Genomic DNA, 16,931 nt, shown 5'->3' with positions numbered 1-16,931 from the left:
CTGAGGGAATAGACGGCCAGCATGTTTGGCTCACGGAGGCGTCGGGTGCCCAATGCGGTATGTCAAGTCATGTCTTGTCACTCTCCAAGCATGACACGTTGCGCTCTTCTTTGTCTTGATGGGTGTCTGTCGAGTGTGCAACTTGATGACAGCTGGTTAAGGATTCACATTGACGGCATGTGGGTGGCTACTACCTAGTCGCATATGCGACTAGCAGCGCCTGTCACATCGATGATTAGCCGTCCCAACACATTATAACGATGGCCCATCCCGCCGCATCTTGTCTCATATGCATTGCGATACTAAGTGATTGACTGACACTTTCCCCTTAGCCTGTGAACTCAGCCAACGCAAACCCCCACGCATCAACTGCGGCCACGGCGGCATTCATGGCTTCCAGTCAGAATCCGAACAGGACCCTGTCCTCAGCGGCAGCCGCTGCTGCGTTACGAGCCCGTCCCCAGACGCCCACCAATGTCGCCGAAGTCCAGACAAAACGCACGATGCGCCGTAGTCCATCAGTATCGTCCACTGGAAGTGCCGCTGGTCGTGGCAGAACTGGTCTGAGACTGGAACGACGAGGAAGCTCAGGTAGCATGACGGAAAGGACATTTCGAAGTCCGTCACCGCATCGAGGCCAGCCAGGGCAAGAGCCGCAACAGCACCCGCCCGTTCCGACCATTCCCGCCGGGCATCGCAAATCACCCAGTACCGGGTCTGCTGCGGTGGGCATGCAGAAGTTCCGCACGGCATCTCAAAAAATGGATGAGAGGCTGCCTTCCTGGTACACCCATCCAACTGGAGACCTCAGAAATATTCGAAAATCTGACGCACCTATGAATTCACTCTACACTCAGAAGCCGAGACCTGAAAGCATTAATTCCATCCCTCCGAGACCTGAAAGCACAAGCTCATCTGTCAACTTTTCATATCCGAGTCGCATGCGCTCCCAATCGCCACCTGCCTCTCCGTCCACTAGACACGACCCTCAATGGAGCAGTCCACCCCCGCGCACTCCTGCGTCGCCGCTAAGATCGAGCAGAGCCTCAGCGACTTTATCTATCATGGGGAAACCAGATGCGGCCATGGTATATGATCCAAACTCGCGGAGGATGGTCCCTAGCGCAGATCTAATGATCGTTGAACACCAGGCCAGAGAGGCTGCCAATAAGCAGCCCAGCAAGAAGAAAAGGAGCCACGGTGGGATGCAGCGATCTGGCAGCGATCTGGCTAGAGGGACAGTCGCAAGATCGAGTGGCACCATCGTTGAAGGTATGGCGCAAGAGCGACAATTGTCGCGACGAGAGTCACCTGTTACTACGCAACTGCATGCGAAGCAAGAATCGCAAGTCTTGAAGGATGAGCCTGCAGTCAAGACTTTGATCGCGTCGCCACCTGCCAAGGACCAGCGAAATATTATGACAGCTCAAGAGCTACCGCAAGGATTCAAGGATACTAGCGTTCGGACACCGTCGCATGCTGCTCAAGACGCCAATGAGCGCAATACCAGCCCTCTATTTAGGAGTACCCTGGGGAAGCGCCCGTCCGTAGTGCGGGAAGACCCCGAAGATGATGACGATGAGGAAGTTCCGCCACCTTTCGTGCCCTCGAGAGAGATTCTTGATGCTCTTGATGCTGTGCCCACTAGGCAGAATCTATACAATCAATCTCCAGAGCGACGCGACGAAGACGGAAGCCCCGTCGCACAACACCGAAAGCAGCCGCTGCCAGCGTGGCATGCGCACCATGCCCATTCTGAGCCTGTGGCAGAGGGTTCACCGGAAACGAAACCGGCTCTGGCGGATAACAAGCCAGTGACTGGATTGTCACGAGACGAGGACAGCAGTGTTTATCGTTCGACTTCTAGCAGTCCCGCCCATACGGCTCGATTCGCCTTAACGACATCGGAGAAGCTTGCTGTCAGGCATACGCCTCCTCCAAGGTCAGCCTCGCCCATCAAATCGGCGCTGAAGCAGAGCAGTCCGTCTCCGCGAACCGCCTCTCCTGACAACGGCTCGGACAACACTAAACTTCGAGAAGTATCTTCTGAAGTCGAACCTCCAATTTCACGCAAAAAGTCAGTTCGCGTTAGTTTCGACGACCGGAGCACTGTAGTTGTGGGTGAAGCGGCGCAAAGTGAGGACGTCGAGTCACCCGCTGCGCCAAGTCCTCAACAGCACACCAAACGCCCTTGGTACAGCAACATTGGGAGGAACAAGAAGAAGGACTTCGCCCTTGAAGATGATGAGGTGATGAAGCCTCGCCCGGCTTTGCCTAGTTTTGGTAGTGTGCGGGAAAAGAAACGTGAATCAGGTCTAGAAGAAAGGCCACTTGTCCGCCCTCATGATCCTTCGCACCCGCAAGCAGCACCCTCCCCCAATGCTCCCCCGTACAGCCCTAACAAGGCTACCGTTCCTAGCCGAACAGACATTTCAGCCATGGGGAAATCCAGCGACCAAGTATTAGGGTCCGTTTTGGCGCAGGATCAGGCTTCGCGCAACGAGGCTAATATCTCCAGGTTTAGAGAACCACTGCCACCTGTCGTTACTTCCCTCGAGGGTAATGGCTACGTCTCAGACAACACCTTCAGCTCGGTCGATAGTGATGAGGAGCGTTACGATAGTGTCCTTGGCGATAGTGACGTCGAGGCCATGCTCAGTACGCACAACACTCAATCCACCCCGCCGGAAACCCTTGACAACTCTCAGAGCGGGTCCATGATGCTAGAAGAGAAGCCTACAAAGGAACAACCGCCCAAGGCAATTGAGCTGCCAGCCAATGAGGTTCCTACAGAAGTACCTACCATTTCGGTTGTACAACCCAGTCCCGGTGTCAACGACTATGCTAGGGAACCAAACAAACACTCGAAGCCCCAGTACTTTGAACTTCCTGGTGGGTTTCCAGAGGACGAGTCCGAAGCCAGCCCGTCACCTGCAGGTGGGGCGCAAAAGGGGGTTACAACTGGCGATAGTGGTGCACCACCTACCGACAATACAATTTTTGAGCCAGAGGGCAAGATTTTACCTTCGCAGGCTAGTTCGCTGCCGCAGACGACGTTGGCTACGACTCCCAGCTTGGCGATCGTGGGCGAAATGGCAGGAAATGACACAGACTCGAATACTAGCATTTACAGCGATGCCTACGAAGACCTGGTTGAGGCCGAACGCGATGATTTTATGTCGTTGAATGCCGTGGTCGAGAGTCCAGCTGATAAAGCACAGCCAACACCCCCAACACCGCCTGCTGAACTGCCTCCGAACCAACCGCAAGAGGCTGGACGGTTGGAGTCGGAAGCAAAACCTCCGCTGCAGACTCAAGCTCAAGCCTCCGAAGCCTCTCACAACTCTCAATTTCCGCCGTCTGAGTCATCTGAACAGAAAGAATGGGAGACCATCAAGTCCTTCTGGCGCAGTCTTTCACAGGAGAAGAGACGCCAGCTTGAACGCGAAGCATTCGATGAGGGTGGCACCGAGGGTGATAGAGACGAGGATCTAGTGCCTGTGCGAAGATTGAGCAGCCGAAAGAAGACAGCAGAAGAAAGGCAGGCAACGGCAGTTGCGGCTAAGGCCCGTGCTGAGCGTATACCGAAGCCAGTGCAGCCAGTCAATCAGGATAGAGTCTACATGATCCAGCCTGGTGCAAAGGCGAACCACGAGCCTGTCGGCCCGACCACCAGTGGACGCATGCGTACGTCGATGCGTGAAGAACAGCCCGGCCAATCTGCACGAGTAGCCAAGGCTGCACCTGGCGAAGTACATCTGCGCAAGTCTATGAGACCCAATGCAGCAACCGATGCTGTTGATCAACATAAGCAGCCTGTAACTTCGCTGGCTACTCAACCAGCGCCTCCGCCGAAGCCTAACACGAGACTTCAAAATGCGCAAATTCATAGAAGAGACGCGGATTTTGATGTGGCCCTGGCGGCGGGAAATGCCTTTTCTCACAACCCGAATCCTGCTCTGGATTTGCGAGGTTCTGATCTTAGCGACAGCAGCTTCAAACGCAAACGTACCGGTCCCTCCGAGGGTTCTGGTTTTCGCAGCACAATGCGCCAGACATCTCCCGACGCGACCCAAGAAACCCGTCGGTTTAGTTTACGCTCCTTGTCTCCCGGCGGTTCTCCTTTCCGCCGCCCTTCGCGTACCGTCAAGAGTGGACCTCCGGTTAGTACCCCGATTCCGACGTCAATGCGCCGTACTCTCCGCTCCGGCAGTGAGTCGAGCCGAGAACGGGGGACCGAAGGAAGGCGAACCTCTATGTTCTCGTCGTTTGGTCGCTCCAGTAAGATATCAGACTCCAGACAATCAAATCATGGAAGCCGTCTCGGCGACTCTAGCGAGGACGACGAGCCTGCTGCATCAGCATTTCGCAGCCGCTATGAGGACTCCAGTAGTGATGATGCAGACATGGAGATTGGTGTCATGCCGATTGCTCCGCCTCCGAAGAGCACCATGAGAAGCTCGACTGCAGCGGCTAACTTTTTCAAGAAATCAGCGACTGTGCCTGAAGAGGAAGAAGACTCACCTGAATTACCCGACTCCGATGATGAGATGCCAAGCCCACTCCATAGTCCTCAGAGAGTGTTTCGTCCTACTACGCGGTTGAGCTCAGGCATCGGCACGTCGACACTTCAGCGAAGGCAGTCTGAACGAGAATCACTTGTGAGGGCGCCTATCACGCCCGCCATCACGGCTGGTAAAACCCGAAACTCACTCATGGGAAGCATCCTGCGACGCAACAAGAAAGCTGACCACGACGCTAAGATTCAGCGGTCCGAGTTGATGGAGAGTGCTGCGCGACAAGACACCAAGCTCGAGCGTAACGACAGCCAGCTGCGTAGTATTCGACGAGACTCACAGTCTAGCAGCCCCAAGTTGCGGAAGCGAAAACCCATGGCGCGAGGGAGCAGCTGGCCGCTGCCGGAGCCCGATCAAGAACGACCTAGCACGGCTGGTGGGTTCGCGAATGGCGGTGTCGATGCCACACGGCCGACCTTCAGTAGCCAGAGGAACACGAGTCTCAATGTGCCTGCTACCACGGGCCTAGATGCCACCGACACCGGGGAAAGCGATGCGGGAGTGCCTAAGAAGAAGAAGTTCATGCGCTTGAGAAAAATGTTCAGACTGGACGATTAGAGTGCGCCCATCCCTGCTTCAGACCGGAAAACACACGTCCATTCTTCTGGCGTTGGTCTTCAAGGAATTCGGACGGGGCAGCGACCGAAAGGACGGATCCTCGTCAAACGCAATTTGAACGAGTCGAGGCTTGTCGAATCCAGCACCGCAGGCCGTCTTTATTTGAGCCCGCAAGAGGGGTGGCGATGGTATCCGTCGTGAGGTTCAAACTGGAAAGTTAAGATTATGTATGTCCTGAGAAAAGCTATGGGACATGAATGGTTATGATGGCACACACACGTGGCATCGAGAGAGGGTTGTGCTCTTTTTCTCTACTCGAGATGCAGGCACGAAATGTTTTTTATGTTGGACTACAGGATAGGACAGGACATGTACATGCTGAATGATTATGAGCCGAGGCTCAGTTGCTTGCATAAATACGGAGGCGCATCGCATGGCACGGCGTTGCATTGCGTTGCCTTGCGTTGCGTTATGATTGATACTACCAGCACATACGTGTGGTTCTGGAGAAGCTTTTGACTGTGGGGTACAAAAGCAAAAGCAGCCGTGGAGTTGGTGTTTGGGTGTTTCAGGAAGCAAAGTTGATAACATGATGCCTGTAGTATATCGATTGGACGATTCGGACGGAGGAATCACGATTGCAGTAGATTTCTTGGTGCTAGGCTGAGCTTCGTGTTTGACTACCCGACACAAACGAGAGTGAGGAAGGTAATATATTGTCTTTTATTTCCCTGATTTTCTTTTCTTCTTAGATACTCCCGGTCCCCAGCCCTTCTTCATGCAGTGTTTGATGGTCGACTTCTTTGGTCGAAAGGAGTTATCACAGCAGTTAGATAAGTTGAGAAATATGGCGGTGGTAATGCTATAGTGGACGTAAAGCTACGAAGATGACTAGGGGAACTAGTAGAGGAGAATCCAAAAGCACTCCAAATCTGGACATGGACACGAATTTCGTTAACAGGCGCAACACGAGTATGGAGTCCTCACGGTACACAACACGAAGTGGCGACCAAAATACTGTCGGTATGGACCTTTTGGAGTCGGATTTTCTGATAATGGCCACTCTGGCCGCGACAGGGGCTCTGTACTCTCCCCAGAAACATGGGCAAGCAGGTAGATAAAATAAATATACGCAGGTGATACATCACCATCGCAACATCCTGCCCTATGAGTCTAGTGGCAACCTGCAAAATAGCATACTAGGTAGGTTCAAGCAGGACACTTCTAGCGTGCCTTCTTGCTTACTCCGGCTCGAGTTGTGAAACGGGGCCAATCGACTCCAGTGGCGGCTAGTACTACTCGGTTTGGCACTCACATAGAGTAGATTTAAGCACTCGAACCCAGGTTCCGCGAACGCTAGAAAAGTGCATACTCGACTGTGACAAGAATGTGACGGTCTTAGTCAAGTTCGTCAACGAACCCCAAACATTGGGGGTTGCAGGGTCTTGCCCCGACAACCGGGGTTTTCAAGTCTGTGGCAGGCTGGCCAGCTCGGGCAGAATACGAAGGCTTGTCCCTGGGCCAGACCATTTTTGCCATTGTTCTGGCACACCCCGACATCGGCACTTGGTATACGAGGAAATTTTGAAACCATCGTGACCTCTCGAGCTTTCTTGGCTCTTGCGCGAATAGGCGTTGCAACAGGCCAGACCGCCCACCTTCTAGATTTCCACGATTTCCCTCTGCATATTCAAGGGCCCAGCGGCAATGGACGTGGCGGTGTCCATCACATGGCTAGCTCCCTCATCCCACGGCAGCCATCACACGGCGGCCATCCCACTATAAAGGCCTGTAACTGTGGGCCACGGCTGGACCGGAAGCCACTGAGAGGTCCACATGTTGGGCTCTGGGGAGGGGTATTGGCCCCTGACCAGGCCTGAGGGTCCAAAGATTGGGGGGCCCCAGATGTCAGGTGCCCCCACCATAGCAAGCTACCCGACTGGGAAGCTCCAAGCATTATGCCAAGAAACAAGGCAGGAGGGGCAACCGTGCTCTTTCTCAAGGTGCTTGCTCAATGTGTGACCCTGCTGAGCATCGTGAGTTTTCTTTGACCAGATTTCCGTTTTAATGTTTGCGAGCTGGGCTTGAATTCCCTTTCTCTCTTCCATATTCCATGATCTGACCTTAGTCCTAAATTCACCTTGATTAATTGGCTTTGGTGCACCACTGATGACCCCTCCAACAACCACAATCGCTGGCAGCTGACCTCTTCCTTCCATTGTCCATTGTCCATCGTCGTTCGTTGTTCATTGGCGACCAGCAAGCTTATTCACTGTAATTTGTAGAAAAGACAACACACCTACGTCATCCCAGGTTGACGATCTCCCTTCTCCACTCTTCCGTTTGCCTGACTTCCGTTTACCTGAAGAGCCTCCGGGAGCTCTGGGCGATTCTTGCACATTCACGTTCTTTTCTCCAGCCTTGTTGTTTCGTTTGCATCACCACAAACATCACAATGTTGTTCCGCAACTCTGTCCGTGCATCGTCGAGGGTGCTTTTGCGACCGCAAGCCGCCCGCATGGCACCTGCATCGGCCCTCCACACCACGCGCATTCTCTCCAACGCTCACGACAAGAAGACGCCCTTGGCCGCCGGCTCCTTCGCACGTACGGATGACTCCATCACCGTTGAGTACCCTGAAGATCATGAGCTGCCGTCTAGTGTACCGGTCCAAGGCCGGGGCGGTCTTCACATGAAGCGCACGCTGGCCTCATTCTCCCTCGAGGGAAAGGTTGGTGTGGTCACTGGAGGTGCACGCGGTCTCGGTCTGGTCATGGGCCAAGGTATGGTCATCTCGGGTGCTAATCTCGCCATTGTCGATATGAACAGTACGTGTTTTCTTCTTTTCCCTTTGAGGTGCTGCTGGTACTGGTGTTAGCATGGTTGGGCAGTTGGCCAAGAAGTTGAGCGAGGGCGTTTCAAAAAGACACTTCATGAAGCGTCTCATTCCTCGCCTCCCGCGTTGCCCCTTTCTGCCTTGGCCCCTTCCCTCTCCTCCCCCGTTTCTCTCCTACCCTTCACACTCCTGCGACAACACATAATGGATGGAAGCTAACACCTGTCCGTCACTAAACAGAAGAAGAGGCCGAAAAGCAAGCTGCCGAATTAGTTGAGGTCTTCCGCAAGGAGAACCCCGGGTCTGCTCGTGTGCCCAAAGTTACGGCGCACTATGCCGATGTTAGTGATGCAGACAGTGTCCAAGGTTGCATCAGCAGCATTATCGCCGAGCACGGCAAGATCGACTCGCTCGTCACCAGCGCTGGGTTCACGGAGAATTTCGATGCTATTAACTATCCGATTGACCGTATGCGAAAATTGTGGAATGTCAACGTCGATGGAACTTACTTGTTTGCTATCACTGTTGCAAAGCATCTCATGGAACGTAAGGCGCCCGGCAGTATGGTCTTCATTGGAAGCATGAGCGGAAGCATTGTCAACATCCCGCAACCCCAGGCGTAAGTTCCCCCTCCCAGAAACTATTCCAGAATGGTCTGCCTCGGCATCTATTGTCGGGGCAGACTTGGTTTTTTTTTGGCTCCTAACCGGACTCGGCGACAGTGGCTAACAATATTGTCAACAGTCCCTACAATGCTGCCAAGGCAGCTGTTCGCCACATGGCTGCTTCGCTGGCTGTCGAGTGGGCCCATGCTGGTATCCGAGTCAACTGCATCTCTCCTGGCTACATGTTGACCGCCCTGTAAGTCATGGTCTATGTACTTATTAGTAGCTATCACTAACATTTGAATTAACAGCACGGAGAAGATCCTCGATGATAACCCGGAGCTGAAAAAGCAATGGACTTCCCTCATTCCCCAGGGCAAGATGGGCCAACCGGTGGATCTCATGGGTCCCGTGACCTTCTTGCTCTCAGATGCGTCGCAGTACGTCACTGGCGCAGACCTACGCGTCGACGGTGGTTACACGGTTACCTAAGTGCTTGGTCAAGAGATTGTAGCACGCGTTTGGTTTGTTCAGGATGGAGCTGCCGAGTACGCTTCAAAGTGGCTTGCAGTGCTGGCGAAAAGTTCTGAAAAGTTGGTTGTGATGATTTTCTCGAGAATACTGGACTTGGAGTCAAGGCGGCTATCATGATTGATGAAGCAAGCATGAGACTGATATTTCAAGAGGTCGGTTTAAGCTACATGTTCCGGCCATAGGCAACCGGCCCGGCTGGTTATTAAACATCCTCCCCCCCCCAAAAAAAAAATTTCCCGCGTCGTGATTGCGTAATGTGTATGATATGTGATATCGGAGGAACCCTACTTATTGATCTCAACCGTTTAATCCCGAAGATGGGGTACATATACACACTAAGCTTTTGTTTTCCCCTGCCGATATGCATCAAGCTTTCTTGAGCTTCGTATCTCAGTGGTTGGTTAGATCTGTGAGTCTGCACATGTCCGCGAACGCATTATGCAGGTGATATAGCGTTATTGATCGGCAGTTACGGGTTCCATGGTCTCGGTTATTTCTCGAGGCATTTGATGCGCCTTACACCTTTGCTCCATGGCACATACGTTAGCGCATTGCTGTCAGTCGTTCACTAATTGCTCCAGTTAAGCAAGTATCGGCTCGAGCAAATTTTGCCAGATTTTATTGTGGTCATGGCAGCAGGCTTCTCCTTGCATACCCGGCGGGCCACACCCGATGCGATTGCGGCATTCATGGATAGCCCACGGGGAAGATGTGTACAAGCTTTTTCACCTATCTGAGTATCATCTATAAAGGCATCAGACCCGAATTTACCCCCCCCCCCCCCACACACACATAATATGTCAGGTATAGCTTATTAGACAGTGGAATGCGCATTTATAATGACCCTAACTTGAGAAGACATTTCCTTACGGGTTGGAACCATCTGAGCCATGTATATCGTTACTTGATGCTGAGACTTACACACAGATTATACTCATACATACAACATCATCCTGTCGACTCTACGAATCAATGGCACCCTGTGTTACACCAACTCTGCGGTCTAGTGAGCAGACCGAAACGAGACTACTTCGCTTATCCTGAGAACCGGGCTACGCATCCACGACTGTGTCTGTAACCCGGTGTAAATGGCGTGGCTGGTTGCTTTGATTGCGTTTTCTGGTGATGCCAACTCCAAGCTGGCTGGGAATCCCTTCTTAGAGCATGATCCGCAACTCGCGATCATAAGTACACAACGTCAGTGGGCTACCAATGCGCGAAACGCTGGGTGCTATGGCTCATAATGGAATGGCAGCCTCTGGGGCCAATGAAGGTACACTGACGAAATCTGTATACGAAGTCCCCGCCATGCCAGGAGCAAGTCGCACAAGGAGCGCCGCACGGAGACGTTTGTGGCAGGGAGATCTGTCTGCGAGGGGTCGATAAGCTCAGCCGCCTCTGCCATCATCATGATTCAGCGAAGGTGTTAGCGATGACGGACCATGTGGGTTCCTGTGTGAGAGGACATACGCGTCAGGATTAGGACTCTAGATTTCCGAAGGAGGCGCAGGCCGGCGTGGACGATTACACGGCGTTTGCAGATCGGCAACGCTCGTATAAACCCAAGGGGACACCGGATGGTCACTGGGTCGGTCGAAGCTGACGTGAGTGATCGTGACGTTGACAAATTCCAGAGAGCCGGCGCGTTACTCGTGGTTGGATGGGGCGAGACAGATGGACTGCGACACGATCGGGCACCTCGGCTGGTCCGGTGCTGGTGAGGAGGATGTATACGAAGCTGATGGCCTGTGCGCGTTGTCAAGGCGTTTGGTAGTTTGGATATTTCGCTCTGTGCGTATACGTTTCGAGCCCGAACAGATGGAAAAATGCGATCGGCGTCGGAGTGCTCGTTCCTCATGTCCCATGTCACTAATAATGAGGGAATATTGGACTTTGTCCGTGACCTTGAGGGCACGCTGGGTAAGAAAGGGGGAACGGAGGCCAGTTTCTAAGTATCCATCAATGAAGGGGGGCGAAGTCAAGCTGCCAACCGCGCCTTTCGCCGAAGCACGAGCAGGTCGCCGAGTTTTTTTTTCTTTTTTTTCTCTTTTTGGTGGAGGGGTTGCTTGTCTTTATTGTCTTCACGTCGATATGTAACGGAATACGACACGATCGAAGACAAATGCATATGCGTCTGAATACTCAACAACGAAAACACGGTGTCTAGGCTACAGGAACTGCCATAATCCAAGAAAGGGGGATGGCATTGTAATATTTTTGGCAGTTGGGGCACATTCCGTCCATTATCCACAGTACGCGATATGCACTTGTCGGTGGCGGTGATAACTACCATGTGTGCGCACGGCTAAATAAGCAGGGAAGCGATGAGAATTCGAGCCCCAGGAAATGGCAGCGTGAATAATTATTACATCTCGTGTGTATTCGTACGAATATGAGGTGTCAGTGCCGGTTAGAAAGAAAATAGTCTCGTACCTCCTAAATTTGACCTAATCCCCTCCGGGCGGCTACCGGAGCTGCTTCAGGTCCGTGTCCGGACTGGACTCCGGCCGTCCACGCCGGAGCCGGGTTCCCCAGATAGGCAAGCCAGTCAGTCTGTTTTTCTTTCCCGTCGGCAACCTGGACGACCGTGCTTCGTTTCACCGCCCTTAACTATGGCTATCAAAACTCAACAATTTGCTCAACCCTTCCTGATCCTCCCTGTCTGAACGGCAGCTCCGACCGCCTGCCCTCAAGCGAATCGGAAGACAAAACTCGCGAAATGAGCAGTGGAGCAGCAGCGACGACAAAATTTTGGGCGTGGTGCTTGCCCGCTTGTTTTTGCCCTGGGACGATCCCCCTTGGGCAGCAACAGGGAGGGCCGGGGCCAGCAGCGGTCATTGGAGGGTTGGGCTCTGAGATGAAAAATGTCGAGTCTTGGAATAGCGGCAGCACGTGGGTCGTTGGTGTCGTTCTCCAGCATCCGACGAAGGACCTGGTTGGAAGCCAGGGAGTATCGTCACACCCAAAGGAAAGAAAAGCAAGAAAATGAAGTCCCATATCAGCGGTAATGTTGGCGTTCATGCGGGTGGGGCCGCAACGGCAAAGCGGTCATCTTGCTTCTTGTCCGAGCTACTAACCGCATTGACCACCTTTTGGATTGGACCCCCATATGCATAGAGTCAACTCCGAAAACACTATGTATTCAAGTATCAATTTACATAGCAAAACACACTAAAATTCGATATTTTAAGCTGTAGATACATTTTTCTTAGCTCTCTTATTAGGCTCGGATTGGTTTTCAAGAAATGACTCGATTTCCAATTGCGCATCTGGCCGCATTGGCCGTATTCGCTTCTCTCTCTTCTCCTGTGCCGTACGTACGGATGTAAGGTTCGCGAAAACCTTGTTTGGATCTGGTTCAACTGCCTGGCGTACGTCAGGGGCTACCCTCTCGAGTTCAGTCTTTAATTGGTTATTTTCTGTACGGAGAAAGGCGACTTCGGCCGAGTACTGGGCGATGGTTTTACCTGCTTTAGATACCAGTGTATGAATATCTTGAGAAATGCCGTAAGAGGCTTTGTCAAGCTGATGTAACTGGCCTATAAGGTCTTGAGCCTTCTTAGGGGTGACGATAGCCGTAGGCGGTGGCTTGTATGGAGGTGTGTCTGGCATATAGGGCTCTGGTATGCGGTCTGGAGTGCCATCTGCCTTGCCAATAACTATCTCTCTATTCAAGGGGTATAGACCGGCTCTCCGCCAGCCACCCTTGATATTCTTGTCCGTAAAGGCCTTCTCAGAGGCCCAAAGGTAGGCTTCCAACATACATTGCTTATATATTGGTGCTGTGGCCTTATATGATGCGTACGCCCGGAGCTCCTGTCGGTAGTAGGTCTTTAGGACCGAGAAGACGCCGACATCGAGCGGCTGGAGGTCGTCACTACAATGCGATGGCAAGTATAGAATAGCGACCTTATGAGTGTATGCCTTCCACATAAATTCGGCGTGTATATGCGTAGTATGGCCATCCAAGATCAATAATCGCCATTGATTGGCCCTAGGCTTGGTTTCTGGAGTAAATATCTAATCTAACCAGCGATTTGCGATAACGCGGTTCGACCACCCCTTCGCTGCCGCCGTATACTCCCACTCTGGCACGTTGTCCTTGGGAAACCACTGCGCCTGGGGCTTCTTACCATTGTATATACATACAGGGGTGCCGCGGCCAGAGACCAAGCCGACGTATTCGAGGACAGTGACCCAACTGTTGGTATCAGACTTAGCTACGCGTGCCCTACGTGTAGCCGATGAGCCTATGACCGTGCCTTGACAATCTTCGCCTTCCTGGACGCTAGTCTCATCCATATTGTATTCGTTCTTAGGGACGATATTGTATTTGCGACGTATATGCTGGAGGAGGTCATAGAAGTCGCGAATCTTAGTCGAATTCGTCGCTCGTACTCTTGAGGCCTCAGTACGGCGGCCAACCTTGGTTTGGATATCGGGATGACGGGATATAAACCCTCTAATCCAAGAAGTACCGATTGGCGCAACCTCTCCTTGGGCGTATATTATTTCGTTAGCGAATTCGGCCACATAACGCTTTGAAGGAGCGCGTCCACATAGTTCTTCGTGCGTGTAGGATCCAGTTCACAATAAGCTCCTCTTGCTCTGGCAATAGCCTCTGTAAATAGGCGGCGCCGTTCTTATGCGATTGAGTAGTCTGGAGTCGTCTGGAGAGGGTTGACTGCTGTACGCCGTATCGGTTAGCGGCAGCGGTCTGCGAGTACCCTTTTTGGATAAAAGAAATAGCGCGCGAGATTCGCTGCTCATAATTGTCTTGGTCGGACTCGGATTTAGCCATTATTCTGTATGTGGCTGTCGAGAAATTGAGGGTAAAGTTAGAGGGGTAGGTTTCGTTTACGTCGTAATTTGCTATGCGAATGGGGGTCCAATCCAAAAGGTGGTCAATGCGGTTAGCTAGCGCCTCTAGTCAGTAGGAGCAGGGAGCGCTGATGGTGCATGTCTCAAATCGGCGTATTTGATACACGCCTGGAGGAGTGGGTTTAGCTCCTTGGTGTTTCCAGCTACCCCTCGCGGCGTCTTTTTACCCCGCTATCTATCTTCGAGATGAGATTCTGGGGGTCTCTGGATTGGGGAAAGCTGAGGGGAAATCGTTTGTGTCTCGTCATAGTTGATAAGTCACTCACCAATCAACCGTGTTTCGCTGGGCCTGGGCGGCGGACAGAAAACGATCCGCCGGCGGCAACTTGCAACCTGCGGCCCATCTTATTCTTTCCGCTCACCGACGCGGTAGCTCGAGCGCCATTGCCACGGCACCCTCGTCAGAAGGCCAGCTTGGCTAGACAAGGCAGCGTGATCAAGTTGCAGGGTCTTCCCTAGAAGGGTTCCTAGAAAGGGGAATACAGTTAGTTCACGCCGTGTCACATCGAGGTCTTTTCTGGGGGCTGAAGTGTGTGAGAGTTGCGAAGTGTTGGAGATGTAATTGGGGCGTGGGTGCGTGGGGTGTGGCTGGCTGGCAGGCCCCTTCCCTCCGGTTTATCAGATTGTTTCTTCCCGACGCCAAATCACTCCAATGCCCGCACGCTATCTTGTCACGATATGTCGCTGTTTATCTCTCGTAAAAGTGTTGGCTTAGCTGCTATCCTCGTTTCCTCGGGCCCTCCTCTTGCTTTGGTGGTTGTTCCCCTTATCGTGGCGAAGAAGACAAGCCGAAAGTCGGTGAACAAGGGAATTTGGAATACGATGGATGATGCCCCGTCTCCAACGTGCTACACGGCGCAGCAGTCCCTAACAGAAACGACGGAGCGCGGCTTATCAGCATGGAATCGTCAGCAATAGAGACCCGATAATATGTCCGAGTTGCCCTGTCTGCTTCTGCGCTTTGCCACGGCTTTCATGCGATAACCCTGGATCTGTAGATTGATCTCCTGGCGTTTAGATAGCGTGGGATTGGTTCACTGATTCAGACCCTTCTTTGGAAACAGGGGTCTCGGCACCGCCCAGCCCACCAGAGAACGCATCGACTCTACGACGTCCCATCTTGCCCAGCCATCGTTTTCTCACACGAGATGCTGAGCGCCTTGTCGGGGGGAATGTTTGCGGACTGCCTCTTTGAACGCTGACCATCTTTTGAGATGCTACCTCGAGCTACCCCTATAATACACTGCCAAACAACGCCAGACAGACAGACCCTGGTGGATGAATGATAAGACACCACAAAACATTGGAAGGAAATAGAATTATACGCCATCAAAATGTGGCCGCTGTTCCGCCATATGAGTCACCATTTGTGCCTAGAAGCTCTGGACTCGTTTCCTAAACAAACTCCGCTGTAATGCAGTATATGCCAATGCTTGCCTCAACACCCGGATACGTACCCTTCCAACACACGGCCCTTCGCCCACGCAATGATACTCCTCCTCTAATCTCTTTCTTTTATAATGATGAACATATCATGACTTTGACAAAAGCTTTTATGTATCCGCTGTAAAACCGTCCTGTATAGAACTTTCCGGTCGAAAAAGGTGATTGCGTCTCTGTAAACGTATTATGACATATTCTGAGCGATAGGAACCCATTCATCGCCGTGAGCGCGTCTCGCCATCTCGTTCGAGAAGTAGGGTTAGTTGGCTTTTCGAGCGGCCCAAGGGAACGGTCGGTGTAGTGCTAGGTTGTGTAGGTGTGAACTGGGCACTGCCAAAGGAATTCAGTGGCCGCTGGACGCATTGCTCGGCCTCATCATCCTGTTGTGCCCTCAGGGCACTCGTGACCGCATTCGCCGGGGCATTTTCGTCGAATTCGATTATAGTTCCTTGAGCAGCCACATTCGACGTTGTCGTAGTGGTTGATGATATCAAGCCTTGCGTCTGACGGGGACGAAACTGGCCAGAAACATCTTGAGTCCTAAACCGAGGAGCGCCGCCTATGTCAGACCTTGAACGAGTCATAGGAGGTGCAGCGTTTGGCGCCGCGTGATCCTGTACATCTTCTCGGCGGTGCGACGTTGCTGCGTGCAATTCTTTTATCCGACTGGACTCGTAGGTCGGCTTCTTCCCCTTCTTGTCCGAAGCGGTCTTAAGTGGTTGCGCAGTTGCGACGACGTCCTCCGGCGCTGTCCCGACTTGAGCTCGTGAGCTGGCACTTTGCGAAGCTGACGACTTGGTGGCACTAGATTTGTCACTTGACGAGCGTACAACGGCTAGCCGCTTTCCAGTAGCCTTCGCACTAGGCTGTGCGCCAACTCCATCCGACTTCGTATCCGCTATTTTGCTAGGTCTCTCTGCTATTGGAGACACGAGCCGATTTGATCCAAGGTGCTTGGTCCCCATGGAGGAGTTCCCTTCCTTGGAGCCAACGTCGGAACCACCAGCAGAAGATTGAGAGCTCTGACGGCGAGGCATGGCGGGTCGACGCTTGGATGCGGTGGATGCGACGAAAGTTGCCGTCTTCTTCTTGGAAGTACTGGTGGAAGACCTCTTCTTGTCTTCTTTCGAGGCAGAGCTGCCTGGTGGCTTCGTGTCCAAGCCGGAGTTCGCCGCTGTGCTACTCGAGGAGGCAACCTCGCCATCCCGGTTGCCATCCTCTACTTCAGAACCGGCTGGCGACACGAAGCGAGCCTTGTTGGGCCGGGATCCAATTGCTGAGGGTCGACTAGGCTTCTTCAGGATTGGGTGTGGCGGAGTGGGCCTGGAAGAAGACGACTGGCTAGGCTTCAAGGGCTCCTTTCCCTTGGACTGCGATCCCTCATCCCCGCGTCGTGAAGCTGCGGGCTGGCCAACCGAGGCAGCAACGATAGCGGCAGCACCTTGCGGCTGCGGCGAAGGCTGCAAACGCTCATTAGCCTCGACGAGGTACTCCAGT

General features: G+C 52.9%; 2 protein-coding genes across 2 annotated transcripts; both read left to right on the top strand.

Moving 5' to 3' along the window:
* Positions 1 to 272: 272 nt before the first annotated feature.
* Positions 273 to 5,266, top strand: BCR38DRAFT_42688 (uncharacterized protein). The gene has a single exon (XM_040859797.1). It carries the CDS (start codon positions 390 to 392, stop codon positions 5,133 to 5,135), a length of 4,746 nt encoding a protein of 1,581 aa, XP_040712829.1. The 5' UTR covers positions 273 to 389; the 3' UTR covers positions 5,136 to 5,266.
* Positions 5,267 to 6,678: 1,412 nt separating this feature from the next.
* On the top strand, positions 6,679 to 9,363 carry BCR38DRAFT_441672 (uncharacterized protein). The gene is made up of 5 exons (XM_040860779.1): positions 6,679 to 7,171; positions 7,421 to 7,963; positions 8,212 to 8,590; positions 8,716 to 8,832; positions 8,888 to 9,363. The coding sequence occupies exons 1-5, from the start codon at positions 7,150 to 7,152 to the stop codon at positions 9,066 to 9,068; spliced, it is 1,242 nt and encodes a 413-aa protein (XP_040712828.1). The 5' UTR covers positions 6,679 to 7,149; the 3' UTR covers positions 9,069 to 9,363.
* Positions 9,364 to 16,931: the final 7,568 nt, after the last annotated feature.

The sequence above is a fragment of the Pseudomassariella vexata genome (assembly GCF_002105095.1).
Source record: "Pseudomassariella vexata strain CBS 129021 chromosome Unknown BCR38scaffold_11, whole genome shotgun sequence".
Classification (NCBI taxonomy): Eukaryota; Fungi; Ascomycota; class Sordariomycetes; order Amphisphaeriales; family Pseudomassariaceae; genus Pseudomassariella; species Pseudomassariella vexata.
The sequence above is the reverse complement of the archived record's forward strand: the minus strand, read 5'-3'. Positions and strand labels throughout refer to the sequence as shown.

Excerpts from the sequence above, each read along its gene's own strand:
- BCR38DRAFT_441672 (XM_040860779.1), top strand. The coding sequence starts at position 7,150 with ATGTGTGACCCTGCTGAGCATC. Across the intron at positions 7,964-8,211 it reads CGCCATTGTCGATATGAACA|AAGAAGAGGCCGAAAAGCAA; the intron begins GTACGTGTTTTC and ends GTCACTAAACAG. Across the intron at positions 8,591-8,715 it reads AACATCCCGCAACCCCAGGC|TCCCTACAATGCTGCCAAGG; the intron begins GTAAGTTCCCCC and ends TATTGTCAACAG.
- BCR38DRAFT_42688 (XM_040859797.1), top strand. The coding sequence starts at position 390 with ATGGCTTCCAGTCAGAATCCGAACAGGACCCTGTCCTCAGCGGCAGCC.